General features: G+C 35.3%; 1 protein-coding gene across 11 annotated transcripts in view; it reads left to right on the top strand.

The window, feature by feature from the left end:
• Positions 1-22,525, top strand: part of LOC121316948 (syntaxin-binding protein 5) — a 138,812-nt gene that overhangs the window by 60,400 nt on the left and 55,887 nt on the right. For all 11 annotated transcript variants that reach the window (XM_041252350.1, XM_041252351.1, XM_041252352.1 and 8 more), the window contains 2 exons: positions 16,180-16,243; positions 16,846-16,929. In XM_041252350.1, coding sequence (XP_041108284.1) covers positions 16,180-16,243; positions 16,846-16,929 — 148 coding nt within the window. The remainder of the gene's footprint in view (positions 1-16,179; positions 16,244-16,845; positions 16,930-22,525) is intronic.

The raw sequence follows: 22,525 nt of genomic DNA, 5'->3' as shown, positions 1-22,525 counted from the left end.
CAAACTTTCAATTTAGATGGCTTACCAAAAGAGTTTCCGTAAAGACATTCATGGTCGCACTCTCGTTATTTTGCCTCAAACAGATCAATTACATAACTCCTGCTTGTTTATTTTCTTGAAAAAAATCTCTTTTGTTAAAACATGACTAGAAAAACAAACAACATATATTATATACACACACAAAAAAGGCCAACAAAATCAAGGCTGATCCTCAGAGCCAGCATTGCGTGATAATATACATATGTTTATATAAACCAATGTATACACAATATATAGAACACCATTACATGAACCAACATATTTAAGTGATAGAGCCCGTTGGTGCGGGCTCTACCGTTTGGTAGATGACTGCGACTGGAGTTATACTTCCCGAGACGTAGGTGAGGGTGTTAACGAAAGTGAAGGTCATCGACCACAAGGTAGAGCCTGCACCAACGGGCTGTATCACTTAAATATGTTGGTTCATGTAATGGTGTTCTATATATTGTGTAGACATTAGTTTATATAAACATATTTATATTATCACTAATATCTATCGCTGTTAGAAAACTATTTATTTCTTTATTTTATCTTTAAAAAAAAAAAAAAAAAACTTTAAAACCTATATTTACCTTGAACTTCTGATATTTCGCAGAGTAACCTTCCGCTGAGGAAAATAGTTCCTAACATAATTACAATAGAAAAACAACATAAACTTATAGAAAACATTTTTTTATTATTATTATGACATTGCCAGATAAATTAACTGTAGGATTGTTGAACAGTCTGTGTAGTGTAGAGTTGGACTTGAAACTTGTTGTTGAGTTGAGTTGGAGCGTCATTCAAGCTGGAAGGGAGTGGATTGACTGGTGTGGAAAGAACTGAAACAGGGCTGACAGTTTGACTGGCTGGTTTTGAGTGAGGGTGTTGTTTGAATCCAGCTGCTGACACAATGGTGGACCAATCTTGTCTTTCCTGTTGATTTGCTGTCCAGTAGCTGCGAATTGAGCCATGTGATTTCAGTTGTCTCAAGACTAGTGTTAGAAAGTATGTTTATGTAGCATTTTATGTTATCAGATTAGATTAGAATGTCTTTATGCACGCATTGATTTAAAATTTAATTCACAGTTAATTCAACGTTCCAGCAGGCATTTATGTAAAATAGAAGCCTGCTAGATCTGGAAGCTGATTGGCTGTTCACACTCTAATTAACATATTAGTTTTATATAAACTTATATTTAGATTATCATGCAATGCTGGCTCTGAGGATCAGCCTTGATTTTGTTGGCCTTTTTTTATGAATTCCCCACATTGTCTAGATGAAGACATTTCAGAGTCAACATAAACTCATAGAACTTTTTCATAGATTCCTTCTTCAATTTCAGTGTCTCCCATATGGTATTTATCACGGGCATTTTTGTTGCCTGCATGCAGTACCTTACATTTTTCTCTATTAAATGTCATTTGCCATGTGTCTGCCCAGTTCTGAATCTTGTCCAGATCCTTTTGAATGACTTTTGCTGCTGCAACAGTGTTTGCCACTCCTCCAATTTTTGTGTCGCCTGCAAATTTAACAAGTTTGCTTACTATACCAGAATCTAAGTCTTTAATGTAGATTAGGAAGAGCAGAGGAACTAATACTGATCCCTGTGGAACTCCACTGGTTATCTCACTCCATTCTGAGTACTTTTGTGTTTTCTGTGTTAACCACTCCCTAATCCATGTGCATGCATATCCTTGAATCCCTACTGCATTCAGTTTGAGAATTAATCTTTTATGTTGGACTTTGTTCAGAGCTTTTTGGAAATCTAAATAAACCATGTCAAGTAAAAATATGTGAAATAAATTTGGACAATTGTGTCATTGTTTAATCTGTTTCTGTGCAATAGATGTGAAATAAGCTTAACAATACACCAAATCAAAATGAAAAAGTCAGCATTTGTGTGGATTGATTTTAAATTTGATTCACAGGTGATGTGGTGACATTCCAGTGGGAATCTACTGTGCAGTAATACCCACTGTATCTGGAAGTTGATGGTGATACTGAATTGTGTTCTAATAATCGTCAATACTGTGCTGATGACTGACTTGCTTCAGATATTGAAAACCCTAGGGAGTCTTAAAAAAAAAAAAAACTCTAAACCCCCTGCTTCATGATGTTAACAAAATAAGACAAGACAGTGGAAAACACTGCATGACTGCATAAAATAAGTGGATTTGTTTTATTTTCATTCCAACTTGAATATTAACAGACAGCTGAGTAAGTTCAGTGAAAGTAACATCTCCACAGTTAATGAAGTTGAAAGTTTTAATTTTAGACAGACTCCTGGCAGGTAGTAATTACCCTTATAAAATAGCATGCTCTAAAAATAACTGGCAAATTAGATTGTCATTGGTCACTAATAAGTAAAACAAAATGTCGGCAAGCATAAGAATGAGTTCCTCATTGTAATGTCAGCTGTTCAGTGCTGCATTAGAAAAGGCAAAACTTGTCCTTTTTTAAAGTACCTTTTGGATCTTATTTGCCTCACATCATGGAAATTAAGAAAGTTAATGTGGGGGTCTTTGTCAGTTTTGCAAAAATGTTCAATTTAAATCTCAAACACACCCTAATGGTTTTACAATCCATCTTTGCTATAATTTGAGTATTTATCTATAAAAAAAAAATTCTGTTATGTAACGTGTCAGTGATTTTTTTTATTTTTATTTTTTTAATACAAATAATGAAAGAGGCAGTTGCCTCTTAATTATGCAGGCCCATTGGTGATTGGTTAATTGAGGTTTCACTGTTGATTTTAAACAAATCAGTAAATAATAGTAACTTAGTAGGAGGGAATCATTACTCAAATCTGAACCTGGGTCTGCATGCATTATCCTTGATTCTTCCACAAGTACAGTACAAAAAGGTCTCTTAGGACAATGATCCATTTAGTGATGATGATGGATTGATACATTTTGTATTCTGGTCCCAGTGGCTTACAGCTCTAGACCATTCTTCAGGGAGCTGAAATAGACATGTTCCAGGTGGATAAAGAGGAATCAGCATTATTCCTGCAGTTAACTGTCTTGACCTTCAGACACTCGGTGGAGCCTTTGGGAATAAATATGTTTGTTTGGTACTGTGCTGTGACACTTCCAGATTAACTGATAGACTAGAGAACCTGTAAGCTTGAAATAAGAGACATGATAAAGTATAGAACAAATTCTCTTCAGTCCTTATTGTTTACTTTTCAAAAGGCATGTTGAGAACCCAGAAAAGTCAGTATATTGCGTTATAGCCCCTTTTGTGGTGGACTTTGCAGACTGCAGGCCCTGTTCCTGTTCATTAGCTGACAGAAGGAGCATATATACATGGATACCTGTGCCACTGTGAAAAGGTTTTTAACATCTACAGTAGAAGTATTGCTTACCTGTTCCCTCAATACACACATGCCCTTTATTTAAATTACCTTTGTTTTGACGTTAATATAATTATTCCAGTAGTTTTACAATAGTCAGAAGGAGGATTATTTTCATCTACAGATCTAGAGTTTAGATCGTGTAACAGCATCAATTCCACATGTGTGTGGGATGTTGGTGTATAGACTACTTGCGTGTTTATACAGAGGACCATTAAACACTATATTAGAGTTACAACACAAGAAAGACGCATTCTTTTAAAGTTCTGCTATGTACCTTATGAGTTTTTAAAGTAATGGTTTATGTATTAGACCCAGTACATTTACTGATATTTGTTGGTCTTTTAAAATCTGTTAGATAGTTGTATCAGGCTTGGTTCAACATGGTGGAATTGCAGCTAAAATATTGTCCACATCTGTAGAAATAAAACGTAGCCTATCGTCCTGTTCAGTTTGAATTTTGCTATCCCTTATAAAAGCAAGGCTATGCAGAGTTTTATTCATGCAGTGCAGTCCAAAATCCAGTCTCATATATAAGTGCCTTGTATTGTCATATTGGAAATTATTCTCCTTGAAATAGATATGCAGGTGTAAGGCTGTACTTTAATGAAGTGTTACCCTTTTAATTACTGTGGTTCTGAAATAAAATAAATAAAACAGAGATAAGAATTTCACAGTAAGTTAAATTGAAAAAAAACCTAGGTGTCTCTGCAATAGATATGCACTTTAATGTGGAACAAATAATGTCATAATGGAAGAAATAAAATTAGGTTAATATTATAATTAATATCTTGGATTTATTCAGTTGCATGAATATTATATTGTCTCCATTTTCAGTCTTTTTTAATCAGAATTCTTGTGCCGTTTTATTTTAATATTTATATTTTTAGCTGTTTATCTCTAGCCATGCCCCTGTGTTTTCCAATAGAGTGAAATGCCATCTTTGTGCAGGGAAAAACAGTTACGTTTTTTTCTCAGAACAAAGCACTAAGAACCCCATGTACTGCAATGAATAGCACTGTTGTTGTCTAACTGCATATTTTTTATAAAAATCAGTCTGTTTTCTTCCAAAAGAGCCTTAAACATATTGGTCAGATCTAGGTAAATAATATTGGCTTATGGGGCAGCGATATATTTTTTAAACAATTTCTAAACACGTTTGATTAGCATTGATATACCTATATTTATATTTATTTATTTTAGTTTCAAATGTCAACATTCTCCTTATTTGTGCTGCAAGATTTATTGTGTTAAATATTCTGGTAAGTAAATCTGAGGTAGAATAACTCAATTTCTGGCAGTTATACATTGAAACATTTCATTAATTTTTTTGTAGTTTGTGTGTTCTCCTTGTATTTGTTTTTTTTTTTGATGAATCAGAAAATGTCAGTATTATCTTTTTTTTTTTTTTCCCTTGAACCCTATGAATAGTTTGTGGAGGCTGCCTGGGTTTATTAAGAATATAATGGTAATTGCTGTACGTGGGACAAAATGACTGTGTGGGTTGTGGAATCATTTTAATCTGCTTCATCTGAAGTGAATCTGGCAAAGCTCATACACTAATAAAATACTGAACTGATGTATAAGCTCTGGGTAAATTGGTCTGTAAATTCCTAAATGTACCAGATACATCATAGAATTTAGAGTTACCAACAGTATGACAAGCAGAATGTGAAGATTTGGAATCTGATTTGAAATACAGTAAAACACAAATTGATTTGCAGTGGAGTTAGATAGAATAGCTTCATGTGTACCAGACAAACAGACATTAAAAAAAGTTCACAACTGAAGTGAAATGGTTTCCGTGGCTACATTTCACATAACTGTAATCTGATTACAATTAATAGTTGAGAAAATGGTTGATCATGAACAATTTTGCAACGGGTTATAAAGTTTAATTGGCCTTCAGCCAGTAACATTTCTGATACACGCTTCCTTTGTAAACTCTACATGCACACAGTTTTCCGTCAGTAGTGAGGAGTAGGAATTGGATTATAGGAGTAAATAATCTGATGTAAATTATTTTTTGAGTTCATCTGATTTCATTATACTTTCATTAGCTGTGTCTTATTTTAAACTAAACTTTCTCAAGATGTAAAATCTGTCTTTTTCTTTCTGTTCATTCACACTTTATTTAGCAGCCCTGCAATTGGAGCTTCTGTGAGTTTACAGATCTGCTGCCTGATATCCCATAAATCAGTAATGTTGGCAACTTCAAAAACTCCTCAGTCATTTATAATGTGTCATACAAGAAAAATGAACCATTGCCTGACAGTTTATTGCAGAGGGCGGCAATTAAATTTCATGTGGGTCAAATGGCCTGCGGGCAGCTGCAGAGCGGGCCACTTAAGTCCCCAAACCCAGCCTGCCTCCCGCAAAAATGAGCTCTACAAATGTGTTGCTGTATGGCGCATGGCATAAAGAACACATACTGAACAATTTCAGTGTATTATCAGTCATATCATAGTCCAGGGCGCACCGCACATTTTAATAACCTATGTAATGCGCCTACAGTAAGATGTGCCGTGCACCCTGTACTATATGAGCTTTAACTGCATTCCTACAACCCAATGTATCTATCTGTTCCATGATGGGGGGGGGGGGGGGGGGAGCGGCAGATTAAATTGTTACACTGGCAACCAGCACATCAATTAAAAAAAAAAATTTAAAAGCTTTGGCCTGTTGAAAACAAATCAAAAAAGAATAAAGTAACAATTGTGATAGTGTGTCCTGTAAAGTCCAAGTACGTATCAGTAAAAATAATACAGCATGATCTGTTGCATCTATTGAGACATTAGTTTACTTTTATATTCCGATATGTTGAAACTGAAACGTAACTCAAAATGTCAGCTGTTAAGCGGCCCGGTGCCCCAGTCATTTGTCAAGTGGTTTTGAGTGGCCGAAGAAACAGAGCCTGTCGAAGATCTTTTATTTGGGCTTAAAAAAAAAACTGTTTGGCAACAGTAAGAAATGCAACTACAGCACTCCTCTCAAAGATGGCACGTTGGCTATGCATTTAAGTTTATTTTCCCCTCTGTTTACTGTCATGCCATGTTTAATTTAGAAACTTTTCATTTACATGTAAACACATTGGAGCTGGAACATGCATATTTAGACACCATGCTACACTTTGTCAGGTGCTTAATAAAATGCTTATACAACAGAAGTGCCTGAATATGTGTATGTAAACAAATGCAGGATGATGATGTAGAGATCAATAGTAACCTGCTTTGTTATTGAACTTTGTACATATTGTTTAGTTTTAAGTCAGACCCAACTGTAGCCGTCTGTGTTGAGCGAAACGAATAATATTTAACATTACTACGTTGTCATGTGCCGCTGCTTCTGAATTTTTTTTTGCTTTTTTTTTTTTTAAAACCTTTTTGGTTTTGAACCAATGCACTATCCGTAACCCTTTTTCTTTTTTGATTGCTGTCTGTCTAAATGCCGCTGGATTGTAGCTTGACGTTTTACAGGTTGTACAAAATAGTTTGCCACAAGTAGAATGCAAAATTACTGTACACAATCTGCTGCAGTAATTGTAGTTTTTTTTAAATTTTTGTAATTCATTTTGGACACTCGTAAAATGTGCACTCGCTTAACAATATCAGTTGAGATCTCCTAGGATACTAAACCCGCCCCAGATGCCCATATCTACCAATCAGTGAGGATAGCCCAGAGTGGTTATTGGCTGCTGTTAAGTGTCAATCAAAACATCTTGTCCCATTTTCTTTTTGAAATTGAAAAAATCTTATAATCACATCAGGAACTTGGACCAATACACGTAACTTAACTGGATTGAAGTACAGGGTGAAAGTACACAAAATTACCTCGAATGTACCGTTTTGGGAAAATGACGATATAGCTGTATTCACCTAAGATAATGCAAATCTAAGTGGCTATGCAAAGTCATGTAAAGTTTTCATTAAAATATGACAGCAAAAAGTGAAATGCATCTCTGCAGCCGCGGCACACAGGAAGGGACTGCTGCTTTCGCTAGCAGAAGCTGGGCCACGTAATCCATAAATTGTAACCAACAGCAAAAATAAATAAATAAATAAATACTAATGAGAGCTCTAATTATTTCCGTGTGAAGAGGCCATAATGTTTATGTAGTTTTCAAACCTTGTTTTTTAATGTTAATATAGTTTTCAGACCTTTTTTTTTTTTCCCCTTTGGAAAGGGGTTGATTTTTTTTTTTTTTTTTTTTTAATTTACCATTATGTTTACACTGGAGATTTTGTAAAATTTTACACAATACAAGGCAAAGGGTAGTGATGGCAGAGAATGCTGTTTTTAAATGCCAATGTATTTATAAAACTTGTTTTAAAACATCAGGATTTGTTTTTGAATGAGTTTTTTATACCATGATCTATAAAGAGGACTACTTATTCCTTTAAATGTGTTATTATAAAAAAGCCTGTGTCTAATATGTAATACAGCTACAAATAAACAGACCCAAAAACAAGATTTAAAAGATTCAATTGTGCTAGCATTCCTGATGTGAAAGCATTTTCCGATCTCGGAACGACCAGGGGTCAGCAGATCTTGAAGATAAAGCCCAAGACCATGTAATGCCTATAGGTAATAAGAAGAACTTTAAAATAATAAAAAATATTAATAATAGCATCAGTAATAAAACAAACAAATCTGATGGATGCAGTCATTTTATCAATTAAATATGCAAAGCCAAGCCACAGTGATCACGTGCAAAGACCTTCTGCAGCACCCTTGTCAAATAGCCATTATTTAAATACTCAATATGTATATTACATTAATCCATTTTAACTTCATTATTTGGGAAGTGCAAACACACATCTTGTTCTGGCCAAAATTGACAGATAGGTGTGGGTAAGTAGTACAGTATAATCTCTCATATATAATATTACATTTATCATGACTTCTGATTTATCTTCTTTTGAGAATGGCTACGTTCAGAAACATCATTGGGTTGTTTCAGTCTGTGCTGGGGACTCATCTGATTGTCTCCTAATGATTGATGTGCAACTTTAGGCACTTTCTGTTCCCCCTGCTGCTCTATTAAACCCAAGGCTCTCATTGACTGATTGCCTGTGATACAGCTGTCCAGCTCTAACAGATCAACAGTAAGACAAAGAAGACTGTCCAGGAAGTTGAGCAGTACATTGCACTCCAACAGACACACTGCTGTTTCAGAAACAAACACAATGCTTTTAAACTTCATTGATAGTTTATTGTTAAGATTTTAAAGTAGTTGTTGTTTACAAAACAGTTACAAAAATGATCTGCCATAAACATTAGGGATGGACCAAACCCAGGATTCTGTTTCGAATTCGGCCCAAGTACCTACTTTGAGCAGGGTCCGGATTCAGCCGAATTCTTAGGATTTGGTGAACTGAATCCGAATCCTACATCTGCCCAGACGCACATCAATTTTAATACATTCCTGCAATGTGTGCAGTTCTTCTTTAAAAAAGACATTAATCCGGTGTTGAATGTAACTGTTGTACAGTATTTAATAACAAGAACATGTTTTATGAACTGTGTCGCAGCTCTCAACTCCCTAAATTACTGGTGGCGCACGCACTAAACACGTCACGCAGCTGCTGAATGCAAACATACCCCTGTATGCAACAGCACAATAAAGTTATGCAGTAAACCTGTAATATATAGTAACAGCAAACTTGTAGACTTTTATGCTTTGTCTGTCAAACGTGTTCTAGAGATTATACTGAGAAATAAAAAAGAAATCTCTACACAGAATATGCATTTTTTGTAACTTTACAACTGTCAGATGTGCAAGACGTTTTTGAACAATATGTGTGCTTCAGTAAATTACATTTTACATTATTGCAATGTGCTACAATACAAGTTGAAGCATTTGGGAACTGCTGTGTTTTATTAAAATATTTTTTTCAATTATGTCATAGCTTATTTGATATGTGTTACACACACAGGGCATTTAAATCACCGTTGGTTTTATTTTGCAGGGAAATCATTCAGGTCACTCATCACAATTTTTTTCCTCAGTGCTCTGTCTCAGATCAGGTGACACATTTATGGTTTTGTAATATATGTTAAATCTTAAATGCAAGGGCAGTCGTTCACTCCAATCCCTGTGTCTGTGACCGATGTACAAACAGCTTTAAACCTGTGTTTATGGCCACAATTGTAGCAAGGACTTCTGTTGTCAGCTGTAGTCGTCAGCGTTTTTGCAAAAAAAAAAAAAAAAAAAAAAAAAAGTGTTATCCTTCTTAAAATAGTACTGTAGTTTGTAATAGAAGTGCTAATGTTCCCTTCAGTGCGTCTGAAGGGGCAATCAGACAATTGTGCGGGAGATTTAATTACACACATTTAAAATACGCGCTATTCAGAGACTCTGATTCTAAACGTACCATCAAAATTGGTATGTAGGGAATCGGACACTTATTTATTTGTTCCTAGTGCTTATTCCTTGGAAAGACAGAAAATAGTTTTCCTTATTGATGCCCAGCCACCGAAATTAGAGCGGTCTGGCTCTATATAAGCATTTTCATGATGGTGCTCTCCCTTGTAACAGTAAACAGTTCAGTATTTTGACATTCTATTGTGGGGGGAGGGGGTTTGCGGTAAATTGTGTTAGTTTCAAAGTGAAATCTTATTCAGGGATATATTTCCATTCGGTAATAAACCAATACTCTTAACTAAAAGGCTCACAACTATAGATTGTGCGTGTCCCTTGTTAGTAGCTGACAGTCTGTTTTGCATTCAAGTTTCCTTCAGTTTTCTTGACAGTTTTTGTTGATTCGGTATTCGGACAAAAACTTGGAATCGGTGCATCCCTAATAAACATACATTCATATTATAGGTCTCAAGGCCGCTACACACTGCTTTCGCAGCGACATGACCATACACTTCTGAAGCGACACAACAGATTTGAAAACTGCCAGCTCTATAAAACTATTAAAAATGACTAATCGGAGAACAGCGTCAATGCATGCGGTCCAGCAGGGTGAAGGGGTATCCGAAATGACGGAGGAAGCAATTACAAAGATACAGATTTTAAAAATAATATATAGAAGACTTTCGAAGGAACTGAATAATCCTGGCACGTATGATTTATTGCCATATATGTTGAAATACCATCAGTGAAGACTCAATTTCCACGTTGACGAATATGTACTAGTTACTTGATCGCAGTTTTGTCAATAGCCATTTTTAATAGTTTTATAGATCTATTCCTAGTTGTCGCACGACAATTTGCAAAAAATAGGATTCAATCCTGTTTATCTTGCATCGCTGCAGTGTCGCACTGGTGCCGCCCCGCATCGATTGGCGTGTCGTCTGTAATGTGAACAGTAGGCTCTATTCATTTTGTTGCATCACTGCACATTTTTTGCTTTTTGTAGCGGCTTTCAGATGTGCAGTTTTGAAAGAAACATTTATTTTCATTTTAAAACATGATGTCTGGTACTACTCTAGGTTAAAGAAATCTCGAAGGTTAATTTTTACTGTACAACAGTGGATAATGGAAAAGGTAAAATTGTCTGCACCCTTTTCCTGGCTTCTTTACTTTCAATAAACAATAAAATGTATCCCCTGTTGACTTGTATGTTTTTAACCAGTAACGTGCACCGACTCTGACACAGCTGGGGTGAAATGACCAAGGAAGTAAAGCAGTAACAGACTTCCTGGATAGCAAGATAAGCAGACTGGGAACTGCCTTTTACCCAGTGTAGTGGCAGGATGTCTGTTTTTAAATAACGTTTGCATGCTAACAACTGCACCAGTGCTGGCGCCAGAATTAATTAATATTGAATAGCTTGAAATTGGTCACAAAACGTATTAATCATAGTCATCAATTGGATTTATAGTATGAAGTACAAAAGTCAGTAAACGTTTATTAAAAATAAATAAATAAATAATGAAATTCTATGAACACACTTCACAAATTAATATCCCAAAAGCGTATCACATCTGTAGGGTTCTTTTTTGTCTTTTCATTTTCGGTAAAGTGATATTCCTTTAAAGTTGTATTGAGCCGACTCAGTTTCTTAATTAAACTCTTGGAACAGCATTGATTGTAAAATAAAATCACGTATGTTTTTTTCTCCTTTAACTTGAATTAGGCCATGATTCTGTTTCGTTGATAATGTAAAAAAAAAAAAAAAAAAAAAAAAAAAGCAGCCTGTATATTTTATTTAAACCGAACACAAAAAACGAGTTCAATTAAATTGCTTTCCCAGGATTTAAAATCTTAATGACACGTTGCAAAAAATGGTAAAACCTGTTTTGCAAATAATAGTTTCCTCTTAATTACGATTTCATTATGTTAGTTTAACTTCACTTGCTGTTTGCATTCGGTTTGAATTAAAAATAAGGAGCTGCCTTTTATTACATTATCATTGAAACAGAATCACAGTCTCAATCACGTTAATGGAGAAAAAAGTAAAGTGATTCACAATCAACACTTTTCCAAGAGTTTAATTAAACGGAGTCGGCTTTAAAATAGAACATCACATAATCTAAAATAAAAACTGAAAACGAAGAACCCTCCACATCTGTCAGCAGAGTAATCACATGATCTTAACAGCACCTGGTTGCAGTTGCGTTCCTTGCACCCCCCCTTAACACTGGCCCAGAACTGCACATTTGTGCATTTGAGACCTGTGTAGCCAATGGATAAGATGTATGGAATTAATTTAATACTAAAACCATTAAGTATTTCGTACCCCCCCCCCCACACACACACACACACACGCTGGTTTTAAGTCAATGCTTAGTCGCATCAAGTAAGATGCACTCTACCTTACTGTTTGTTTATATAACTATTGGTAGTTCTGCATAGGTGATTCCAGCTCTGGCATATTGACAGGCCACATACTCTGTGACTTGGATTTAAATCACATTATAACAAAACAATGACAATGCATTTTATCTGCTGCCTTTTCTACTGTTTGTATTTTTTCTACTCAAATTTAAAAATATTAAATGCTCAGTAAAAACAATTGTTGCTGTATTAAAAAAAAAAAAAAAAAAAGTAAAATAAAAAGTATTTGCTTTAATATACCCAAACAAAAAATACAATTAGGTGAATTGTCTGCATGTTCTGAAGGTCTCATACTTCATGCATTTTTTTTAGATAATACCAAACATCCGCAGTGAGGACAGATAGATTATGTACACAGTATGTGTCGAATAGAAAAGATCCAGAAGGTACAATGTAGTACTGTGAATACAGGCAGATCAGAAAAGCCATATAAAGCATATCAAAAGGGGTTGTTGATCAGCCAATATACCGCTGGAATAAATCGCTGCTGATTTTTTTTTTTTTTTTTAAATAGCATTGCATACCCCATAATTGCATCAGCCATTTCTTTGTAAGGGTAAGATTGGAGTAACCATGGCTACAATAGGTGGTTGTTGCAATCCAGGCAATCCAGGCTGTTTCTGTAGTGCTGTAAAAATCCAGCTGGGCCTCCTACTGTGAAAGCAAGACATACTGTAGGTGTATCAGAGCAACATTATTGTGTGTGTTCTCATTCATTCCCCATTCTTGTTTCTGCATGATAATCGTACTTGTGTAACTGCTGTCACAAACCAGTGTGGAGGCAATGCTTGTCGGTAGTGGGGTTATTATTCAATAACTGTGGAATGGCTTTAAGACATGGGGAATGTCAGGGGCTTGGTGTGTGAGAGAGCCTGCAACTACTATACAGCCTCTATGCTTCTCAAAATAGCAGCAGCCAAGATGAAGCGAATGTAGCCCAGGTTGGGGAAGGATAGTTTAGACGGAGGAAACAATACTTTAAAAACTTGTTTTAAAAGATCTATTAAATGTTTAAACTAATATATTTTTTTAAGTTTTAACATTTATTAAACTAAACGGAATCTAGCACCCCTGGGCAATATTACTGTAGTTGAGGTATCAAATGCTTTGTTTTTATTAGAACAGAGTTTTTTTTATTGCATCATGTTGAAAAGGGTGTCCTTTATTAGCTTCCAGCTTTTTATTTTTGTGTGTTTTGTTATCTCAGATTATAATCTGATTCCAGTAATAATTGTGTTGTATCATATTCAGGAATTGGTAGGTAATCTAGAGGAATATTATACAGTGATACCTGCTTAATTCTCCTGTTAATGTAACAGTTTGCATGTTATCACCAGATTGAAATGTCCTAGCCAGAATATAATGCGAGTCAATGGGGACAAGTGCCTGATAATATCACTTTGGTTATTATCACACTCATTTAATATTAGTCAAGTTTTGTTTTTTTTTGTACAGTTGCTCTGTTCAATGAAAATAATCCCTTTTGGAATTTAAGCAGCAAGATAGGACAGTATATATGTGAGAACTGAAAGTTGTTTTGGAAATGTCCGACGTCCGATTTTAGAAGCATAGTATGTGCTTCTATTATTTTAAAGAATAAAGTGTTTAACCACAGTAAAAATAAATAAATACGTAAATAGTGTGTTATTAGCACTGGTGTTATGGTAGCTTATTTGCCAGCTTATTGAACTCCAGATAACTCCACTTAGCACTATTTCTGCCCACTCCCTTCAAAGTGATATTAAGTGAGTTTGAATGTATTTCCTACCGTCTGTTTGGAGTGTCTTGACAGAATAGATCATCCTGGTTTAGTTAATAATGAATGTCTTCCTGCTCTTTCAGAATCACCACATGCCCAATCCTGTCTCTAAAGGAACTTTTATTAGAATGCTGCAAACAAGACTTCTGTAACCTTTGTCAGGAAAAGCACAGTGAAACAGCTGCTGTGTGCCACCACAGTAAATGTTGCTTTGCAAAGGATTTGTTTTATACTAATACTAAGTTATTATTGGCTCAGTGCATTAATCTGAAGTAGAGAAAAGTAAATGCAAATGTATGTAATAAATTACACCTTCAACTCCAGGATACCTGCTGCTACTATAAATGTATTTGGTAATGCAATAAAATAAAAAGTATTACAGTAAAGTGGCTATGAAACCACTCTGCAATTTTACTTTGGAAAAAGAGAAAGATACCACCGATCAAGAAGAGTGTGTGCATGTGAAATACTGCAGTTTTTTAAAGTTATTGTGACCCGTGGTACTAGAATCTTCTTGCTTATCGTTTTGATGTCCACAAGATCCCTTGCTCTTATGTTTTTTTTTTTTTTTTTTCTAAAGCAGCAGTGCATGTGTGGTCAGCTGATTTCAGAACCGCCCTGTACATTTTGATTTTCAAATCAGTCTTTATTCTATATAGTGCCTTTCATAGTGGACTACCATCACAAACCACTTATATGTATATTTTAGTATACATGTAAGTACAATACATAGTTATCACATGAATTTAAGGAATCTTACATGTACTGTAGAAAAGCTGAAATATTGAACATTTAGGAGCCAACCAGATGGCCAAGGGTGAAGTGCTGTTTGTTTGTTTGTTTGTTTTTTCCCCCCCATTTCTTTTTGTTAATATGGCTACCTGTTGATCCCATTAGAAAGAGGCCTGAAATAATGTTTTTGTGTGTGTGTGTGTCATGTGTGTGTGTGTGTGTGTATGTGTGTGTATATATATATATATATATATATATATATATATATATATATATATATATATATATATATATATATATAATGTGATATATAATGTGAGTAGCATTTTTTATGTTTGAGTATTAAGATGATTTCATCAGTTCATCTGCTGGCTAATAAAATGAGACCCTGAAAATGTTTTTTGACAAATTGTTTATCAGTTTAAGACTTCCAGAATACAGCGTTTCAATAAGATAAACTCCTGGGATGGCATAGTCTTTAATGTTCACATCTTACTTCCCTTACTGTACTAAACATTACACACTCCCTTCTCCAAGCAGCATTATTTGAAGCCATGTATTTTACATGATGTTTGCATAATAGAATCACGATCAGTATGATTTAATTTGCACGGTTGCCACAGTTTTTGCTTTGAAATGGATGAGAAGATATAAAATATAACCAAACAGTGTTTTTATTATTGAACGAAGTCCAACTGGAGAATTTAACAGAAGGGGAAATTACTTGCTGCACTTTTTTTGTTTTATTTAGTTACAGCCTGAAAACAAGAGTCATGCTTGTTTTCAGTTAGTCATCATGGTTGTGGGCAGCACAGCCACAAAATATTACATCACAGTACTTGTGTTAAGTACAGACTTCCATCGAAATGGTCTAACCTACAGTGCACATATATAATTAATTACAGGTTTGTTATGTGTTATATAAAGGCGTGTGAATTTCTAATAAAAACATAACCAAGTACCCAAGCTCAGTATTCGATTGCAAGTACCATTGTCAAGGTGGGGTGATTTAACATTCTGAACTCTTGCAACTCCTGATCTGTGTGGAACCATGCCCCCAAAGCATTTCATGTTTTTAACTAGCACTTTCTGCCAGTTTTTATTTACAAATTAAATGATTCCGTTGCTACGAAGCAATATATTGAAGATAAGTGAGTATTACTTGTAATACAGCACACTCATCTTGAAAATGTGCTATTCTGAGATCATAAAAAAAAAATAATAATTAAGAAAGATGCTCTCCACATGCTGGAATCGACTACACCGTGAAAGCTGGTAGTGAAGGTGGGGATGAGTTTTCACTACCAATGCGAGTATGCTGTTATAGTCACATTAGAGAGCATTCCAGGCACTGACAAGCTCGGGTCTTCTTTCTGTGAGGAAAGCCTGAAGAGCTGATGTTGTGACTTATCCATGTGAGCACTACTCATGTAACACTGCTGTGTTTGCTTTGCTTTGTAAGCTGCTGTTACATTCAACAAGTTATCTAAAAAAAAAAAATCCTGTCTTTTTTTTTTTCTTAGGTCATCCAAGGCCCACCCAGGGCCAGTCGTCCACATAAGTGATAATCCAATAGACGAAGGAAAGGTATTGCTTGATTAATAGTGGTACATCAGAATTATTTACTGCTTAGCTCTGGGAATAAGATTAGTCATCTTTTATTTTGAAATTAAGTTTTTTTTTTCATTAATCATTTTGTAGTTGTAACATTTGAAGCTTATTTTCAGAGTACAGTTCTATACATGATGGATCACTGATGGAAGTCTGAGAAAGTGATTCACTATCTTTAGCTTTTAAAGATACAGTATTAAAGTGTTCAGCAGCAGTGTTTGTTTTTTGTATTAATATCCAATATCCTGTTAACATGCAGTCTTCAGTAAACTGATGATGTAATTACATCTGTATGTATTTATATTGTACTTAGTGCTGCATAATAAACTTTACAAACCATTTCTTTGCTGGCAAAATACTTAGTTGTTAGTTTTTTTTTTTTTTGTGCAACAAGGAATTTGAAGTTTTGTAATTGTTTTAAAGTAGAATTAGATAAAATTGTTATTTTCAGTCTACAGTTAGTAATGCAGTCGCATAAAGCTATTGATTACTATTGATACTTGATAAATTATTTAGTTTGTGTTTTTTGTAAAGAACAGTTATAACTATTTTGTGTTTTTTTTTTTTTTTTTTTTAAGCTTCTAATTGGGTTCGAGTCTGGAACAGTAGTTTTATGGGACCTCAAGTCAAAGAAAGCAGACTACCGATACACATACGATGAGGTAGGTAGAAACGCCTGAGTTCTACATTCCTTTCGAGATTTTCTTGCCCATGAAATTGATGCTTCGCTGGTGGTTTTAAATCTGCTGCAATAACTGAAGGAGGTTCAATTTAATCTCATATAAATAGTTCTGCTTGTATTGCTGTATAAGACAGACATTTTCTAGATTTGTATTGTTTTCAATGAGTGAACAATCAAACATCACAGCTGTGTCATCGAACAGTGTGTGCTGTACAGGGCCCTGTAGGACTTCTCTGCAGTTTCTCTGGGCTAACGGTGGGAAGAAGTTTCCAGCAGGATGCTGTATTGGAATTTGGAAGTTGTACTGTAAACCATTTTAATTTTTGCATAAAATTAAAATTTAGCAGTTTTCAAAACAGCTCAATGGATTTACATGTTTCACAGAAATATTCCAAAATCTCAGTTTATCTCAGTTTATTCTTTAGATCAGTGCCAAGACAAAGTGATAGACATTAGTGTTGCATTTGCACTGCTAAGCCTGCATTTACTAAACCAGCTCCTGAGGCATCTGTATCTCGTCACACTGTAACGTTTACAACATTCACAGCAATCTATTATTATTATCGTCATCCTTGTTGTCGTCATCATCACCAATAACAGCTAAATTTCTGTTTGTTGAATGTACAATTTGTAAATCTTTGTCATAATGACCTGGTATAATTGTCTCTGGTAGAAAGACAACGTGGTCAGTAAGGCATGATAAAAGGCACGGCACTGTAATATTTGCCTTCGTTTAAAAAGTCCAAAAGAATATTTTTGGCATGTTCTGTTTCTTTTGGTTTATTTGGTGTTTACATCAAATGTTTGCAAAAGAACATGAAGAACAGCACATAAAGCATTCTCCATGTTGGGCTTGATGAAAAAGGTTTTTCCAGAGAGAACTTCCGCTCTAGTAATTAGCAAGAGAGCAGAGTGATTTTGGAAAAGTGCAATGTGAACCAATAGAACAGTGGTTTGGATAAAGCTCTAAGTAAACCAAACAAGCACATTTGAATTCACTTTAAAATAAACTGAAGTTTGCTTGAATTTTCTGGTGTGAAACAAACAGAAGCAAACCTGAAAACAAAAAAAAGGTTTGTTCAAACCATGGTTCAAATCGCTTGCAAGTGAATGAAGTGTAAAGGTGGCCTAAAAGAATGAACCTACTTTAAGAAATGGCCCTAATCAGTATGGTTTTGGATGGAAATTCTAGCATCTTTTGTTTTGTTGCTTGTCCAGAAATGTACTTATCTAGGCTTTTAGGGATGTGGAAATGCATAGAAGTACTCTGTGGAGGGCTTTTGCTTGTTGTCTTCTTGTCAAGCCCTTTTCAAAAGCATTAATTACATTAGCAGAATATAAAAAGGTTAGTAAGTACAATGGGGTAAAAAAAAAAAAACTTGAATGCAGATAGCAAAAGATGATTTATATTAACCTAATGTTACTGACTTATCTAGTGCAGCTAATTAAAGGTAAATCTTCCTTTTCTGACACTGACTTGTCATGAATTGGTTTATAGAGTCCTGTCCCATGAATTTAAAGTTTCATGTGCATCCACGCAAATGCACATTCCAGTTAAAGACAAAATGCCCTTTTAATTACGCACAGCCTAAAAAAATAATGTGTATGAACTTCAGAGATAACAAATGATTTGCAGAACAGCCAGGTGTGGGGGGTTGTGTTACCCGTTTACATTTTTTGCCCATACACTACTATATCTTGGTATCCCTGAATAGATCATAATTTCCTCTTTAAAAAATGCTAACAATTTTAACGAGCAATCTGCCCCACTAGTGCAGTAGTACTGTGAATATAATCAACTTATGACCAATGCGGAACAACTGGGTCTGACTCTCTCTAACTTTTGATATTTTGCCCTCAAAAAGGGGCTTCTGGCTAAGGACTGCCAAGGACAACACTCCATTGAATATTATCCCAGTCTTTACAGTCACCGTTCAGAAATCTTGTTTTTTGGGTAATGTACACTATAAACAAATGCTCCTCCCAGTCATTCAGCATTGGCAGAATGTAGATCATGTTTAGGGTATTGGTGCACTTGAGTAGATTGCTCATTAAAATCTATTTAGGGATACAAATATATTTAGTGAGCAAGTAGTCTGAATGAGGTCATTAAGCACCAATCACCTCATATTCAAAGAGAACATTTCAACGATACAATTATACTTGCTCATTAAATTGTTTTGCATTTTCTTAAAGAGGAAATTATTATCTATTGAGGTGATATATTTAGAAAGTGGCCTGAGTGATGAAAAAATGGCAAATAAATCCCCACCGTTGATCTTTCTGTGAATCATTTGTTTTAATAATTTGTGTTGTTACTGTATATATCAGCCAAACTGTCCCTGTCTGAAACCATGTTCCATACAACAAGGTTAAGAAATATGTTACACACAGCACATAAAAGAAGGTTATGAGAAGTTGTTTTTGAAAATACATCCTCATCTTAGTCATGTTGTGCCACTGATAAAGACTAGATCTGGTTGTCATGTTAAGACACAGCCAAACAGTGGATTTAGTATCTCGTAATAAATGTAAAGAATGGGTAGGCCAGTCTGAAAGGAATACTAAGTATACATTATGGCAAACACGAGCACACTGGTTTGAGTCCTGGTTGTGTTGTTTCAAATCTTTGCTGGAGCCCCACAAGGAGCGCTTCTGGGCATAGTTTACCTCATTACCTTCAGTGTTCAGTAGCTTGGTAACATCTGTTGATCAGGTTTGGTGGGTGAAAAGAGGCTCTTGGATTGACACTGGAAATTGAGGTTGCCTATTGGTCTTCAGTCCTCTTGATTGGCAAGTGTTTTAGAGCAATATTTAAATTAGGAATGATAATTAATGGAAAAAACAGTTTCAATGTAAGGGTCTATTGAACTATGCAAGTATGATGCCTTTATGAATAGGGCTGCAAGGAATACATTTTGACCTTTGAATGTTCGGAACACGTTACTAAAATGTACTGGTGACGTCATCATAACTACTAGTTTTATATTTGATTGAAAATCCTATTATTTTACAGGTAAGCCATTTAACTGGAATGAAACATTTGCATGTAGTTTAAAAGTATGTTATGTAGAACAGTAGTCATGCACAGTTTGCATTCAGCTTTTATTTTGGTTGTCTGGGCATTTAACAAAAAAATCCCAAACAGCAGAGGGAGTTTTGAAGTTTCTTTCATTACAGCTTACGCTATACAACGCTTTGCTGTCGAGATGATGGATGAAGAAATTAAGTTTTGCCTCTGGATAACATAAGCTGGAGGGGTGGGGGGGGGCAGACGGTGCTCAGTTTTTCGAAATTAAAATGACTAGTTGACGCATATTTTTTGTTTCAGACGTATTCACCTCTCTTACACCAGGTATTCCGTACATATTTTACTGAAGCACTTCAACAACTATAATCACCCCCCCAATGCTTTGGCATATGCCCTGCACCATACTTAGCAGAGGTGCATATAGAGTTGCTACGTATAATGATTTGGTACTAGATTTTAATACAACAACTTTTGTTTACTTAATACGCATTATACAAATCAAAAGATCGAATTTTGCATGCATGTGACATTTATTGTGTCACAGAAAGTAAGTAATTTTGGTTCAATGTTAGCTGAACAGTTTCTGATTAGTATCACACCCTGTAGAATCAGGTTAAAACTACAATACCTTTATCTGTTGTGCACTTCATTAGGACTGTTTGACTGCAGAATGAAACAGAATAATATAGAATTAGATTTTTCCTCTATTCCAACCACATAATGGACTGTGTATGATGGCTTTAAAAGAGAGTGGTTTACAGTAGAGGGAGCTATATCGAAATAACTGACAGTGGTCTGAATTGGTTGATATGTACATTTGACCAGAGGTGTCATCACAGATAAAAAGGAGTGGGGGGGGCACTATTCCTGTTTATAAAAAACCTTGATTTTGTATGTTGCAAACACAAGGGCAGTTCTTACTGCAAGTAACAGTCTATAAAGAGGTCAATGTAAAGCACCTGACTTTATCCTGAGTGTCTATTACTACAGCTGAGGTATGACATACAGGAGGGTAAAGTCACAAACCTGCATATCCTTCCACTGTAGTAACATTCCCATAAACTTAACCCCTTAACTATCACTTATCAAAGTAGGCATCTGAGAAACAAAATAGCTATATTAACTTGTTGATAATTCACAGAACAAAACTTGGCAAGAAATACTTTGTTTGCCAAATAAAACAATTAAACCCTGGCATCATTTTCTCAACCACCTGGCTGAGCAAACAGACAAAGGTTTAAAAGCACTCAGCAAGAACAGTGCATGTTTTTTATTGCTGTTCTGCACACAGGTAAATACGGCACTCATGTTCCTGTGTCTTCCAATGAAAGGAACAACGTGCATGCGTATTTCACTTTCACTTTCATATATGATCGTCTTTATCAAGTAATACAAAAACACAAACATGATTATTTTATATCACTATTGATAACCAATATAATTTCCAATCAATACTCTGCAAAACAATGTCAACAGTATAATGAAAGGAGAAACAGTCGGATGTAATTTTTTTTTTTTTTTTTTTTTACGTACGCCACAAACATCTGAACAACCGAAGCGCATATATTTATTTTACAAATCAAAACAAGAAAATGTAAATAAATAAACTTAGAAAAAAAAAAACATTTTACAGCACAGAAGTTATTTAAAAAAATTAAATCTATTTTTTTTTTTTCGACAAAAGGGAATTCCTTTACCTTGAGTCAGATTGTTCACAATCAACGTAGATCCACATTTCTGCATAGGGCACAGCAGTACGAAGTTTTATTTTTTATTTCACTTCCCAACCTGGCATTGTCATCTCTTGCGACTCTCGGCGGGATTGCCAGCTTCAGCTGTAGGTTAATATTTGGCAGTCTCCCTCTGTTCCAAATGCTTCTTGAAGTTCCCGTGCTAACTGTAAAATATATTGTCTCCTTGGTAAATTATTCTCTGTGCATTCTTTGTAAAGTACCCAGGAGTTGATTGCTGCTAGGTCCAACACATTGTAAAACACCTGAACAGACCACCGTCGGGAGCCAGTTTTCATGGAATACTTCCGTGCCATCTGATCCAAAACATCAACTCCATATTGTGTTGCGTAGTAAAACTCAACGGTCTCTGGTAATTATTTTCACTAGTTCCGATGCTAATCGAAGCGCAGGTGCAAGCAGGCGCCACCCTTTGAAAAGGCCGATTGAAAACAATAGACTGTCAGTCATTCACTCAGACAGAGAGTAGTTACAGTTAAACACATTGCGGACCGCTAAATAAAAATAAAGTAGAATACCGTTCTGTACAATCAAAATACATTTGTTTTCTATGAGGCCATCAATGTGACTGCTCCCGGGGCTTTTAGGCATAATGTAATATATCTCCTTTATTTCTGCATTCCCGCATTTCATGCTTTGAGAATATTTAAAACATATGGACAGAAAGGTACATGAACGCTCAGTCCCATATGTGTTACACACACGACTGGAGAAAATGACATTTTAAAACCAAAAACCGCAAAAATGACCCGCCGCGGTCCTTCCAGTGTAAAGGAAGTAGAGGACAGAAATAA

This window comes from Polyodon spathula, chromosome 6 (genome assembly GCF_017654505.1).
Source record: "Polyodon spathula isolate WHYD16114869_AA chromosome 6, ASM1765450v1, whole genome shotgun sequence".
NCBI classification, from domain to species: domain Eukaryota; kingdom Metazoa; phylum Chordata; class Actinopteri; order Acipenseriformes; family Polyodontidae; genus Polyodon; species Polyodon spathula.
This window is presented reverse-complemented; position numbering and strand designations above follow the sequence as displayed.